Source organism: Micropterus salmoides, unplaced genomic scaffold, assembly GCF_014851395.1.
Source record: "Micropterus salmoides isolate LMB-PRFRI ecotype aquatic unplaced genomic scaffold, ASM1485139v1 Ms_hic_scaffold_13, whole genome shotgun sequence".
Lineage (NCBI taxonomy): Eukaryota > Metazoa > Chordata > Actinopteri > Centrarchiformes > Centrarchidae > Micropterus > Micropterus salmoides.
The window spans coordinates 33,375,096-33,390,958 of NW_024040374.1; the positions used below are offsets into that span (position 1 = coordinate 33,375,096).

The 15,863-nt window shown below is 40.1% G+C and overlaps 1 protein-coding gene and 1 long non-coding RNA gene across 2 annotated transcripts in view; both read right to left on the minus strand.

Annotated features, from left to right (window-relative positions):
* arhgap39 (Rho GTPase activating protein 39) overlaps positions 1-15,863 on the minus strand; it is a 190,439-nt gene that overhangs the window by 63,114 nt on the left and 111,462 nt on the right. The window contains exon 2 of the mRNA XM_038716888.1: positions 8,672-9,082. Within this exon, the coding sequence (XP_038572816.1) occupies positions 8,672-9,082 (411 nt within the window). The remainder of the gene's footprint in view (positions 1-8,671; positions 9,083-15,863) is intronic.
* Positions 15,020-15,410, minus strand: LOC119901279. The gene is made up of 2 exons (XR_005444160.1): positions 15,321-15,410; positions 15,020-15,090 (listed from the first exon to the last, which is right to left on the minus strand). It is a non-coding gene; the product is annotated as an uncharacterized LOC119901279 (long non-coding RNA).

Consider the following 15,863-nt stretch of genomic DNA (forward strand, 5'->3'; position numbering starts at 1 on the left):
GGAAAACTAGAAATAAATTACACATTAACATTTGGAAAAATCTTATAACAGACTTCATTGCAATGGAATATGCATCTCCCCTTCATAATTACGCATCTAAAACTGACTCCTGCCGCCCAACACTTTCTGACCTCTTACAGCTGTGAACCCTTTCTCGGTTTTCAACTCCAACTCCTCCCACCTTCTTAATCAACCCACGAAAATTAATGCATTTAGTTGTTTGAACTTGTTCATGTCATCATTGTTATTACTATCTTTACTGTTATTGTTATCGTTGCTATTTTCACTTTTATTTTTTCATTGTTGTAATTGCTGATGTTGCTGTCTTTTGCTTTCACCATTGCGGTCACCACTGCCATCATCATTGTCATTTATTATTAATATCATTATTACCATTATTATTATAATCATCAATATTGCCGTTGTCAATGCTGTATTGGAATTAAGTGTCATTATCATCACTACTGCAATAATTCCCCCCTTATCTCTTCACGGGTTTTTAATGCACCACAACATAGAATAGGGAAAAAAAAAAAAAAAAAAATGTATATATGGAAAACCACACAAACACCAAGGCAGGCAAGACAGGCGAGAAGTGGTTTCAATGGGACAGCATCTCTGTCCCAATTTGAGACACTATCGCACTGTACTCTCTCTTTTAATGCACCTTAGACATTACACATAACACACAAAAAAAAAAAAAAAAAAAAAATGAAAAGATAGGGACTGAAGAGATGTGGGGGAAAGGTATCTTACATTATCTTATTTTATCATCTTTTATTTTATGCAGGATTGACAATGGCAATTGGTACATAGGAGGAAGGATGGAAATAAAAATCAACAAACACAATACTGGCAATATGGTGGTAGTGGGGCGGAGATGGTAATGAAAATGGTAATAAATAATAAATGGTAACTTTGTTTACGCATACACACACATACACATACACATACACATATATATACTCACACCTGTTCACATGTACACTTAGATCAAACACTTAAATCACTTTTATGTCACTTCTGGAATTATGGATTTACAAGATTGCTCACTACTGCACTATGTTGGTTTGTATATGTCTGACTGTTAAATAAAAAAAAAAAAAAAAAAAAAAAAAAAAAAAGAAAATAAAGAGACTATTTAGTTAGTTTATTTGTCTCAAAGTATGATTAAATTTGCTTATTTATTATTTTCACACAAGTTGGAGTGTGATTATCGCTCCATGCTATCTAAGAGGGAACTTGTGTCATCACCTACAAGCGAACAGTGGACTCCTGTCGTTCCACACAGTACAAGTGTGGTCCCTTTTTCTGTAATTCAAATGCATATCTTTAAGTGTAGACTAAGCACACAAATATAATGAAAAATTTTTTATTGATGTCCAGTGCTTGTGAAAGCTGGCCAGGTTAGTATTTTGGGACAGAACAAGTTTAAAGCTCTAGATGTCAAATGTCAAATATTTTTTTATTAATTAATACATTTTTTTATAATGAATTAAAACCGTAAAGAAAGTATCTTTATACTGACCATTTTATTCTAATTCTACCCTGGTTGTTTTTCTATTTTTGTTCCGTTTTTTAGAATCTACAATTCATTTTACTCTCCTGGCCTTCAGTGTAGCCCTTTATTTTAATACATGTTGATCTTAAAACACAAGACATCCACTAAAACTCAGCCTTATATTTTGTTTCAAAAGAATGTATAGAAATAAAGAGACTATTTAGTTAGTTTATTTTGTCTCAAAAGTATGATTAAATTTGCTTATTTATTATTTTCACACAAGTTGGAGTGTGATTATCGCTCCATGCTATCTAAGAGGGAACTTGTGTCATCATGTACAAGAGAACAGTGGACTCCTGTCGTTCCACACAGTGCAAGTGTGGTCCCTTTTTCTGTAATTCAAATCAATAAATAAAATGCATTTCTGTAAGTGTAGACTAAGCACATAGATATGATGACAAAATGTATTGACATTCAGTGGTTGTGAAAACTGGTCAGTTTGGTGTTTTAGGACTGAACAAGTTTAAAGCTGTAGTCAAAGTCTGATGTGAAATACTTTTTAACAATTAATTAAAACTGAATAGAAAGTATCTTACCTCTAATCATTAATTAATAATTCAACTCTGGTTGTTTTTCTATTTTTGTTCCTTTTTTTTGGAATCTACAATTCATTTTACTCTCCAGGCCTTCAGTGTAGCCCTTTATTTTAATACATGTTGATCTTAAAACACAAGACATCCACTGAAACTCAGCCTTTATATTTGTTTTAAAAGAATGTATAGAAAATAAAGAGACTATTTAGTTAGTTTATTTTGTCTCAAAAGTATGATTCAATTTGCTTATTTATTATTTTCACACAAGTTGGAGTGTGATTATCGCTCCATGCTATCTAAGAGGGAACTTGTGTCATCACCTACAAGCGAACAGTGGACTCCTGTCGTTCCACACAGTACAAGTGTGGTCCCTTTTTCTGTAATTCAAATCAATAAATGAAATGCATATCTTTAAGTGTAGACTAAGCACACAAATATAATGGGGGGAAAAAAGTATTGATGTCCAGTGCTTGTGAAATCTGGTCAGGTTAGTATTTTGCGACTGAACAAGTCTCTAGATAACAAATGTCAAAATTTTTTGTTAATTCATTCATTTTTTATAATGAATTAAAACCATAAAAGTATCTTTATACTGACCATTTTATTTATAATTCTACCCTGGCTGTTTTTCTATTTTTGTTCCCTTATTTAGAATCTAAAATTCTCCAGGCCTTCAGTGTAGCCCTGTATTTTAATACATGTTGATCTTAAAACACAAGACATCGACTAAAACTCAGCCTGTATATTTTGTTAGAAAAAATTAAGAAATTGTGTTTTAAGAGACAGCTTTCTTTACTGAGTAGCTTGTATAATAGCCCCTCTACAGTCTGATAGACTCCCTGGGGCTGCAAGCCATTCACTCTATAGGGGAGTGTTAAGAACGACGTGTGTGAATGAGTCGTTAAAATCTTTGCTTGATCCACTAGAGGCACTGCTGAGTATGGACTTAAACACTCACACACCTGCAGGTCCCCTCTTGACAATAGTTTAAAAAATTTACCAGATGGTTTTAGACATGATTTTAGCATGATTTAAAGCATGTCCAACAGGGACCTAAAAAATGTCCCCTGTTCACTTTTTAGTCCCCTCTTAGTGGGTGTGTAACGACGTCGAGGTCCACTGTTAGATAGGTTGGTAAGTGCACACACACACACACACACACACACACACACACACTCTATAAGTATACATGTGGACACAAACACTAACATGCACATGTACGATCAAAGATTTGACAACGAAAGTAACTTCAAGACCAGATTCCTGGACTGTCCATGAATAATTCCCCGTCACAGTAAAATACAGGGGGGGGGTGTACACTAGTGTGTACACTATTCTAGCCTCTGTCAAGGGTTTGGGGTGGTTGTGTTTCCTGTGTTTCATTGCAGTTTAGGTCCAGCCTAGTGTTCTGGTCTTGTTTTTGTCAGTGTTCGTAGCACTCTTGCTGTGTTTTATGTTTTGTGATATCACTTCTTGTATGTTTCTGTGAGCCTCCTGTTTTAGTTTGTAGTTAGTCTACCCTAGTGTCTCTTGTCATATTTTACTTCCTGTGATTGTCTTATTGGTTTCACCTGTGTACTTTAGTAGTTGTCTTTCTTTCATTCCTTGCCAGTTCATAGTGGCTGGCTGACAACAACAGCCTCATTACCATTAGCACTCCTGCACTCACTCTGCGTTAACTCACTAGCTGCTGTAGCTGAGTTTTGCTGATGTGGAATAAGGCATAATCAGTAAATGTAATTATCAGAACTTTGTTTTATTGACATATATTGTGGAATCACAATGGAATGTTAGTGAATGGAGGAATCCAAGCATGCTTAGAATAAAATAGTATTGGCTTTTCATATGTCTGGGATACCTGCAGTGAGCGAGATCTGTTCTCCTGCTGCACCACAGAAAAAGTAAACCAGCCTCACTGTGTCTGTGCCTTCTCTGAACATCCCTTTCTGTGATCATTAAAACAGATACACCTATAAACAATATCCATATCTTCTTGTGTAGAAGTATTTTCTTTACCCAAATGGTGCAAATGTCAGTGACAAACAGATTGCATTTTAAATGTTTATTTGTTTTACCCCTTTTAGGCCTACTTGTAAAATAAAACCCATCATTCTGAACCTTCACTGCATGTTTGCCTCTGTAACCACCCTGCTCCTGCCTTGATTTGCTTGAGAAAATAGGGCTCAGGTTTAAAAAAACTGAAATGTCTGAAGATTCAGTCATCCGGATCATAGTTATCCAAGGCAGGTTAAATCTAGAGCGACTGGCCTGGGTGATCTTCAATCAAGTCCAGTGGCCCTTGATTGACAAATATAAATTCAGGCTAAACGATGCCAAAGCAAAAGATAATGACGTGACAGTCATAATTACAATAATAGTAAATAACAAGCATGTTGTCATATCATGAAATGTGGACTTTTAATAGTCGTTTAAATGAAGTAGTGTACATTTAAAGACACTTTGTGGTGGGATTATTTGATGATGGTGAAATAAATGCATTATAATATTTTTGTAGGAATAAACAGATAAAAGTATGATCAGTTTGCCTAAAGAATCCAGCATTGTCTGCAAAGTGTTCAGTTTTCATTTTTTACAGAAAAAAAATCTATGCAGTATTCAGTAATGTAACATTTGACTTTTAATTTCAAGTGGAGACACACACAAGCCCAAACAGACCAACTTAACTTGGATAAGGGAGTTCCTGTACTGTGTCTGATCTACAATGTCTGAGCACATTGTTACCAGTTAAACACTGGGTTGAACAGTAAGTTGCTCTCTATCCAACTTGGCGTGTTGTGAGACTGGTTTACTCTCTCCTATTACATTGCCCACCTACTCCTGTCTGACACAATATCACACATGCTGAATCTCCTCTTTGTGCACTTCATGGAAATAGTATTACTGTTTGCACTATGCACACTGATGTATCAGACTGATAAGATTTACAATTATTCATTTAGTTGACGCTTTTATCCAAAGCGACTTACATACATGCTATACATGTCAGAGGGCACACGCCTCTGGAGCAACGAGGGGTTAAGTGTCTTGCTCAGGGACACACTGGTGTCTCACAGTGGGAAGACGAAATGGGTTATTTCTTTCCAGTTTAATTTTTTATTCAGTGTTAACTTAAAATTTAAATGCACTTAAAGTGAATGCTGTTGCTGTTGAATGCAACATGACTGGCACATACTTTGTTGGCAGCCAAGTAGTGCCAGACAAAGGTGTTCAAGGGAACAGTCATGCTGCCTGAGGTCCTGAATATGGACAGTGAAGAGCATCTCAGAGCCGTGGAGGACTTCCAAACAGACTTTTGGGATTAAGGGCAAGTAGGTGAGTGTGCAGAGAGGGACAGAGGTGTAGGTGTGTGTGTGTGTGTGTCCAAAAGCTCTACCACAAATCTGTCAGTGATTCGTACAGGATCAGGTGACCTTAGCCTGTGTGCTTGTGTGTCTGTATGTAGTGTGTGTGTGTATGCAGGTCTTTGCACGCTATAAAATGTCCTCTGTTGTTCTCGCAGTGTGTATTCATTGTACAGAATGTTTCTGTGCTGATTGCCGAGTCAATTTTCTGTCTAAATGTAGCACAGATGGATGATTCTGATTCAGACGTGAGGACAGACAGACTAGAAGTTATTGAACCACTTTCATTTATGTACCTTTGTCCTCCATCCTGATCTGTCCTCCTCTCCATCCTCTCCCTCTCTCTCTGCCCTCTTTCTTTCCATTTGTTCCTCCCTCACTCTCTCCTTTAATAGGATCCTTGGTTTGTGCAGGGAGGTAGAGCTGTGTAGAGGTCAATAGCTCCCATCTGTCACAGAGGAAGCTGTGTGGTCTATGACAAACTGCCAGTCCAGCTCTCCTTAACAGCATTCACTCTCCAGAGACCATCTTCAGCCTGACATTCAGCCTCCACAGTAAATAGGCTGCTAACCGCTCTAACTAAATGCTGGTGAAGAACCAATATCACAAGAGAATATCATGCTTTGTGAGTCTCCTTTGAATATTAATTATGAACAGATAAGGCACATAAGGCCAAAATGTTATCACGATAAAAAAAAGTTCATATCATTCGATATTGATAATTATCACGATAAATCATTATTTCTTTCAAGTTTAAAGGTTACATTTTTGCTCCTGAGTGAAAGTTGAAGAAACCAGATGGTTAATAGTGTGGTTAAACTTTTCTTTATGGTCAGAACGTGTGAAACAGTAGATCACTTCACAAATCTGAGGTAGAACATTCAAAACTATTATAATAAAATGCTTTTTCAAAAAACATGACTAGGAAATCTTTCTGCACTCACTTTTCCTCAACAAAATAAATATCTTAATAGAAAAATTAAGTGCTAATTTGTTGTTGATTCAAATGAATTAAATCAAATATTTATAACATCTGTTATATTGTTACTGAGGAAAATTCTATTGCGATAATTATTATTGTTTTATTGCCCAGCCCTGCTGTCACCTGCAGCTCTTCATCTAACAGCCGACTGTGGTTTGTATCTTCTTCCTCCATGCAGTATCTAAAACTGATCCGCTGACCAAATAGTACGTAGAAGTCCATATGTTGTTGTGTACATCAATTTATATTAAAGATAAGTACTGCTGATGGACAGCTTTTAGCAATCAGTAAATAAGGCTGGTATCTGAACGTACAGACATGTAGAAGTGAAACTACTGTAAACTCCAAACCACAGAGATTCACGAGGAAGCTACAGAAGTACTAAGAGCTGAATTAAAACTGAGCTGTCTCAATAATGGCCAACACAGACACACACATTAAGCCAGTCAGCTTAACACAAGACACAGCGTGGGTGAGAGAGGAGATCATCCTGTGGTCTACCTGTCTGCCCTGCTACAGGGCAGGACCTCAAAACACACAAACCACAGTGGAAACTAATGCTCAACATGTATATAATGTAATCTCGTAGAACCACATACCACTACTCAAAACTTAACATATAGTTGAATTAACATTGAAAAACTGATGATTACAAACATCAGAAAGGAATTTCTGGTATCCAGAGCAAATATCTTTTCACCTAGTGACCAGGTTTCTAATGTTTCTGGTGAATCCTGATCTTTCCTCTGGCAACAGCATCAGGCCAAAACTTCACAAGAAATATCCAAACTGAACGCCACTTACTGAACAGATGCATGCTCCCCATTGGATGGACCCTCTCCACAACTCACTAGACTATGAATTTCAAAAACCAAGTTAATTCATCCAACGCTTCCATATTGAGGGGTGTTATGAACACTGCAGTATCTCGGGGGTTGTCAGCAGGTCATTGTTGTTATTAATAAAATTGCAGTATTGGTCTGACAAATCTGTCACTACATGTTGTTCTCCTTGGGCTCCAGACAGACAGAGTCTGTAATTGTCTCTAAGAGCAGTGATTTGCTGGCTAGAGCACACTGTGTGTGTGTGTGTGTGTGTGTGTGTGTGTGTGTGTGTGTGTGTGTGTGTGTGTGTGTGTGTGTGTGTGTGTGTGTCCTCTTAAAGAAGACATTTACAGGACACTGTGACCCCAGCCTGGCATATCCACCAATCACTGCAGACTGCAGAAGATTACAGCAAACCAGCAACCAAGACTGGTTAGACAGAGGGGAGGGAGTGGGGGGTGACAGGATACTGAGGGTGAGAGAGAGAGACAAAGTGAGTGTAAAGAGAGGTGAGAGGCTTGAAGGCGAGAGAGGATAGAAGTGAATGGACGGTTAGAGAACCAGAAAGGAGGGAAAGGGATCATAAGACAGAGAGAGATGGAGAGGAAGTGACATCATGATGGGAAGACACAGTCGAATTCTGACATTTGACAGGAAACAAACAGGGTTATAAGGTGGGGTCTACCTACCACTTCATGTCATTAGAGAGAATCATCAGTCATGTGAGCAAATGTAAAGCCATTTCTCCCCTTCAGTCTCACCCTTGTTCGTCCCCCTTCTGGTTGTTTCTTCACATAGTGATGTTCCTTGCTATGATTAGTGACTATTCAGCCCCTCATCCCTTCTCTCCAGGCAGTTTGTATTTAACCATCACATAAGGCATCTAGGTTTACCCATACTCAGGGAACCAGAAGGAGTGGAGTGGATGCAACTGTTTACACAAGGAAAAACATGTTTCTTTTGATATGTGGATGTTTGCAAAACTGGTGACATGGCTGCAGAGACGGCATCAGTGCGATGGAGGAACAAACCTTTAACTTCAGACTCACAAAATATGAAAAGACTCATGACTCAACTCTTCACACAGACTGTGGTGTAACTTGAAACTAATTATCTGACCTGAAGCCAGTGTTCAGGGCTAGATTTAGCATTGCACTCCTGCCAGACTCAGCAGTGGATGCAGCAAAACAACAGAGCAGTCTTTGTTATTCCACGCTTTCTTCTTTCTTGCCAAAACATAGTGCCTTATGTAGGCACCATGTAAGTTCAAAGTGCCTCAAGTGGCCTCACAGGCTTTATGTACTCTAACACCTGTAAACAGACAGGCAGAGATGCCCTTACTAAAATAATGTTCTGTTTCTGTTTCTGAGTCCTTGTCAGGTGACTCATCAAGTGGCCCGCAGTCTTACCTGTCTGCCTCGTCTCTGTTGCCCTGTTTTTCAGAAAGCTCCTGATCGAGGGAGGAGGAGGTGCTTCCCTCTCGGCTGACCCCACTGTTACGTCCTGGGCTGTTGTCAGCTGACGCTCTCCCTCCTCCTGCAGGACGGGGGTTGGTGCCATCGGTGTGCTGTTTCAGAGTCTGTAGCTTGGCCAGAGGGATGATGTCGCAGCCCTGGGGCCGGTGCCACACTGTGCGCTGGGTGGAGGCGTTGTAGTAGTAGAAGCGCGAGGTGTTGGGATCAAACAGCTCCCACCACTGGTTGTCACCGGTTCGCTTGATGCAAACACCCTGCGGGGGGTCCCATACGCACTCACCCGTCAGCAGGTTGGCGTACATACGCTCCCGTGTGCGCGGCTCAATGATCTCCACCCACTCCAACCTGCAGGGGGAGAGGTCAGAATGAGACTTTTTTACTGGGGGTCCACCTCTGCCTGACAGCCAACAACAGATCACTGCATTCTGAAACTGACCACTCAGCGTGAAAAAGAAGCAGGAGCATCAACAACATGTTTTCTGCAGATCTTAAAAGCAACATCTTTTTACAGTGTTACTAATTTTATCATCTTTCTTGGAAGATAAAACTTTGCTTTAATTTATTTATTATTGATGTATTTATTTTTATTTATTTTTTATATTATTTACCACAGGTGGACAACAAATGACAACAGTACTTGACTGAGTGTACTGTCAACATAAAAAGGTGCTGGGCGAGCATATTGTGGGTTTTTTGTTATTTGGAGCTGTCATATCGGGGTTGGGAAAATGTGAGTGAGGCGGTGTAGACACAAATCAGCTTTGGATGAAGTGCAGGAAGGGACAGTGGGTGTTATGGATCAGATTGTCCTTTAGGGCTGATGTTAGCGTTTCTGTGTGGTCCGTTAACAGACTGAGCGAATGGGTTCCTGATCATTTAGTCTTTCCAGTTGAGTAATAAGGTTTTCTTGGCCACGTTTAATGCAATTAGAATGAAAGTCTGAAGATGTGGTATTGTAAGAGAAGAGAGATTGCCTAAAAGCCAGATAGAGGGGAGAGAGGGATGCTGAGGTTGAGGACCTCTGACCAAAACTGTTGTGGAACGCCAGAATGCATGGACTTGGCTTTCCAATGCAGTGGGACAATGTTTGCAGGTTTTGCTGTCTGTGAGTGGTGATGTGCTCTCTTTTTAAGTTGTATGGCATGGAGAATGTATTGTTGCGTATTGTCTGATTGGGGTAAAATCAAGTCCATTTGCCTTGGTACTGAAGCAGTATTCAGTCATTATTTGGGTGAAAATGACGTTTCTTTTTATGGTCTCTTTGGAATGTATGTACCGGTAGTGACAGTGATGGGGTAAGCCGGACGTGTGTCTGAAATGGTCATAAGAGAGCTGAAAGGTGCCCCAGGCTGGTTACTCCTCTCCGTTTCCACACAGAGAAGTTGAAGAGTTCCTTTTTGGTTTTAAACATGGAATTATGCCAGATAGGAGTGAGAGTAGAAGGATATAGTTCAAGGTTTAGTATGTTTGCTTTCCACCAGGCAGTGAAAGTGGTATTTATCGTGTTAAATTTAAAGCAGCTGTCGGTCTTGATTGATGTATCTATGAATACAATATGCTGAATGGGGACATCCTTACAGACGGTCTATTCACTATCAAGCCAGGCAGAACTGGAGTTGTTTATCCAGTGTTGGATATACTGAAGCTGGTGGGAGAGAAAGTACTGGTAAAAATGTGGTGCATCGAGGCCACCATATTGTTTGGCTTTTTTGGAGTGTAGTTATTTAGATCAAGGGCCTTTTGCCTTTCCAATAAAATGTATATTTAGAGAGAACAACCCAGGAGTAGTATTAGCATGCTAGGCCAACAATCAGTCAGCTGTGTGACTTTATTTCCGTGCTGTGACGTCTTTTAGAGCACATAAACACACCTTCCCAGTGCGGAGCTATTAAAGCACCAACGCTCTGCGGCTACACCTAATGTTACAGTCTATGGGCTACACACAGCACAACAGTCGAACAAAAAAACGAAAAGGCAAACTTATTTACTGGCAATGTGAAAGGAGTCAATCACCTTTAAAAAACAGCATACGTGCTGCGTCTTTCCAGTTGATGTTACGTCATGTTGCGGCAAAAAACTGAGCCAGGTTCAACTTTTTTGCCTGACAGTCCTGCAGTACTCTGCTGAGAGCCCTCTGCTCTGGCATCCCAGCTGCACTGCCAGATTGGCTCCATTCAAATGAATGAGAGGAGCAGAGCTGAAGTCTGTCTGAAAGTGGCCTTAGTCCAGACACTAACAAAATCTGGGCACTCATCTAAGAGAAGTGGGCTTCTTTGTGATCCACAGACAAGCCATCCCTACAGAACAAACAGGAATCCCAGCTGCTGAGCCACATCTTTCACAGAGCAAATCAGGGACTGAGGTGTGGCTGAAGTGCATCTGAATCTGATGATCCACTCACACCTGAGCAGTACTGACAGTAGAACTTCTTCCTCTGGATGAGGGAAGCCCAGCATCAACCACTGTCCTGACAGCTGATCCATCAAATAGGGACTTAAGTGCAACCACTGCCAAAACAAGTCTTTTCCAATACCCATGATGCTCCTGCTCCTATAAGACAATCAATGTGCTACTTACTTGCTAAATACGCATGTATAACTTTTTATTTTTTCTATTGTATGTTACCCTATTCTAATATTAATGTAATGATCTGTTCTTTGATTTGGTTGTACAGCCTTGTGTTGTATAAGGATAAATAAACTACCAGGATCCTTGACAATCTAACATTTTTTATTCTGTTTTGGTCGTTTCATGTTTGGGAAGAATCAGAATATAGCTGATCACTTGTTTCCTTCATAACATGACAGACACGCATAACCATCTCTAGGGTTTACAGAGAATGGTCCGAAAAAGAGAAAATATCCAGTGAGTGGCAGTTGTGTGACGCCTTGTTGATGTCAGAGGTCAGAGGAGAATGGGCAGACTGGCTCCAGATGACAGAAAGGCAACAGTAACTCAAATAACCACTCGTTACAACTAAGATACGCGGAATACCATCTCTGAACGCACAACAGGTCGAACCTTGAAACAGATGGGCTATAGCAGCAGAAGACCGCACCAGCTGCCACTCCTGTCAGCTAAGAACAGGAAACTGAGGCTACAATTTGCACAGGCTCACCAAAACTGGACAATAGAAGATTGGAAATATATGTTGGGCTCGTCTAATGAGTCTCGATTTCAGCTGCATTCAGATAGTAGGGTCAGGATTTGGCGTAAAAAAAAAAACGGTTCAGGCTGGTGGTGTTGTAATAATATTTTAATAATAATATTTTCTTGCCACATTTTGGGCCCAGTTGAACATCGTAAACACGACAGCCTACCTGAGTATTGTTACTGACCATGTCCATCCCTTTATGAGCACCATCTTCTGATGGCTACTTCCAGCAGGATAATGCACCATGTCACAAAGCTCAAATCATCTCACACTGTTTTTTTTGGGATGTGGTGGAATGGGAGATTCACACCATGGATGTGCAGCCGACAAATCTGCAGCACTGCGTGATGCTATCATGTCAATAAGGACCGAAGTCTCTGATAAATGTTTCCAACACCTTGTTGAAAGTATGCCACGAAGGGCAGTTCTGAAGGAAAAAGGGCATCCAATAGTATAAGTATAAGTTTTATTTGAATAAATTGATATCCATTACAAGTTGGCACTACCTTGGCCAGCAAAATTGGTGTACCTGATGACTTATTAATAGTAATATCAGTTCTATGTTCCTTTGTGGGGAAAATGAAACTGATGCAGTTGAAATTGTTAAAAAATTCAAAAACAAACGATCAACTGTGAATTACCATTGACATGGTAAGACCTCTGACCCATACATGTACTCATTTCAAAGAGATACTTTGCCTAATAATATAAAATCAGCAAAAGTAGTTTAAATATTTACAAAGGTAAGATAAGCACTACATGGACAACTATAGACTGCTATCTCCTCTTCCTCCATTTTCAAAAATATTAAAGAAATGATTTGTGAAACTATTGGATCTCTTCATTGCTAAATATAAATTATAAAAGAGGTGGTATTATGCTCATTTTCAGGTTCAAAATCTTAATTAGGGGTTGTACCAGAACAGGTTTACATGGTTTAATTTTCAAAAAACACCATATTTTTCTCATACTGCACATTGCTGCAGCTCCTCTTTTCACCCTGTGTGTTGTACACTCTGCTCTTGAGCTACAGAGTGATGCATCTTACTTGTATAAAATCTTTGTTGGGAGTTGCACATGCGCAGTTCCCAGGTAAGGACTACTAGCCAATCAGAAGCAGAGAAGAGCGGGTCGTATGAAACAAGGTAGTGTGATCCAAATCAAAGCCGCTTCAGAGTGCGACCATAACCTAGCAGATGGTATAAGTTACACAACCACACAACGTCAAATCACCATATTTCAACTCAATTTTACATAAAAACTGGTGTTTGCTCAGTAGCTTTCACATTGGGTGTCACGTTAGCATTATAGCTATAACTCTAGCTGTGTTAGCCAACGTTTACAACAGCTGTGTCTCAATTCAGGGACCGCATCCTTCGAAGGGCGTGGCCTTCGCGGCCTACGAAGGCCAAACCGACCGTTGTGAAATGAGACGGTCTGGTCTACGGAGGACTGTCTATTGCGTCATCAACTGACCCCGCCCTTACCCATGTGTGGGGAAGTGCCGCTCCTGTCGCCTAGCAACCTTCACAGCTGTGGTCCACCGGCAATGGAGACGAATATTTTAATTTTAATATTTTACCTCTTAATAGAGGAACTAGAGATACTTCACCGCCGGCGCCGCCGCATGATGTATCTCAGGCTGAGAGAGGAGCCTGGCCAGGTAAATACGGGGGAAAGTAACTAAGAAACGTTACATTTTATATGTATTTAGGTACTATAGGCTTCCTAAAGCTAACAGTGATGTTAACCTCAGTTAACGTTGTTTATTGCTACTGCCATTTCACTTTAACAACATAATTTTCATATTTAAAGAAAACCTAACCTTACTTAAATATTAAAATATTGACAGTGTTTTTGTCATTGATCAGCTAAAGCAAGTTGAATAGAAAGATATACAAGCCTTATCTAACTAAGCTCTCTACACTTCATAACAGTTGTTCTTCTCCTTGTATCTCTACACCAGCCCCAGCCCCTGTACTGCAGGATAAATCTGATTGTGCCTGTGCTGGACAGGTTTTTTAGCCAGCAGGACACACGGCCGGATTTCCGGTTAAGCAGGGAGGCCCTGGGAGTGCTACCGGGCCTCCTAAACCAGGAACGGAGACACGGATGGGGTGCCACGATTGACACCCTGGTGTTTCTCTTCTTGCTGGCAAGCGGGGCATCATGCAGGGTGGTCTCCAGAGTGTTTGCAATGCCTCGATCCACTGTCCACCGCATCGTCCACAGAGTCACTGAGGAGGTGGTGGCCATTCGCCACAAGGTCATCCACCTACCGAAGACCCAGGATGAGTTACAACCGATATCCCGTGGGTTTGCAGGGCTGGCAAGACACAGAGCCTTTTTTAAAGCAGCTGGAACAATCGACGGCTAAATATGCTGTAAATACTATTAGTTATAAAGACCACAGAAAATAAAATCATTTATTTAACAAATATTTTATTTGAATTGATTAATAAATATTATCTAGATTATTATTTAATTATTTATATTATATTTTTCGGCAAGTCTCTCTAGTAGAGAGAACAGCCTGTCCATCCTCTCTCTGCTCTCCTGTGCTCTCCTCTCCTCTGCCTCTCTCTGCAACCTCATGTCTTCCTTCAGTAGCTGAAGCAGCTCATCCTCTCTGTCCCTCTTTCTCTTTCTCTTTCTCGGCTGGCTCTCCTCCTCCTCCTCTTCCTCCTCCTGGTCACCCACTGCAGCACTTGGCCCTGGTGTGTCCTCAGGGATAGAGGCAATTACGACAGGTGGGGTGGTGGAATGCTTCTGTCCCAACACCTCATCCATGAGGACAAACCAGGGCCAAGTTGCAGCAGTGGGCTTCCCACCTACACCCTCTCCTGACACTGGACACTTGCACTCCTAAGGCACAGGAAATCAATCATGGTAAATAACAACAGCAGAAAAACAAATTTCAGCAACTGTGTTTATTAACGTGCGTGACTAAAATGAATTAAATGAATATACAACGTACAAGGTAAATGTATGTATTATATTAAAACAGGGTTGTAAGATGAATGTGGTTTATATTTCCCTTTATGCTGCACAGTGAACGATTTATACAAAAATGTATACAGAATATATCAATTTCAAATCATACATACATACTTTGTATTTTTTTTTTTAATTGTCCCACTTTTTTTTCGCTTGGAGGGAAGTCACCTTCCCCCACAGGCCCATTTTCTCCAAAGTTGTCCTAATCACAGAGAAACAAAAGAAATAAGAAAGATAAGAAAAAACATTTGTCCCACAGTGGGGAAATTGCAGTACATGGCAATTGTGTGAAGACACAACAAAGGGCTGCCCCATTTACTAGTTGTCTTATTGTTAAAGGCTTTGAATAGGATGGCGGCTCATTTAACTGTAACTTTAAGTACACGATGATTAATGCAGCTATTACAAAAGGGCTATTGATACTTTAATTACCTCCAAGCCACGTTGGCAGAAAACTTTGCCCCGGTGAAGAGGTGGTCGCTCTCCCCCCTCAATTTAATAAAGAGGGCAGTTTGATCCTTGCTCCCTAAAACAAAACGACATGTTCAAGTAAGTTTTATGCTTCACATCACCAAACAGTCAGCAGCCTAAATCGCAAAATAACCTAGTTACATTAACCGTGTACTATATATCAAGGTTTTTGTTACCGTTACTAACGTTAACGGTGTGAAAACCAAGCAGGGTTCACAACCCGTCTAACGTTACGTGGTCACGTTATTTTCATGTACATAATATTAAGTATAAGTGATGTAGAATATCGCAACAATCTCGGTAAGACGCAGGTCTGACTCTGAACCTCTTCGATTTAAAGTAAAGACGTTAAAGGCTTTATTTTTTAGGTTGTAACTTGCTCTAACGATTTGCATTTAACGTTAACGTTAGCACATCAGTAACCTCAGGTAACGTTAACTTAACGTTAGCTCGCCAGTTAATCACTTAACTCACGTTAACTTCTTCCACAAAACTATTCTTTAA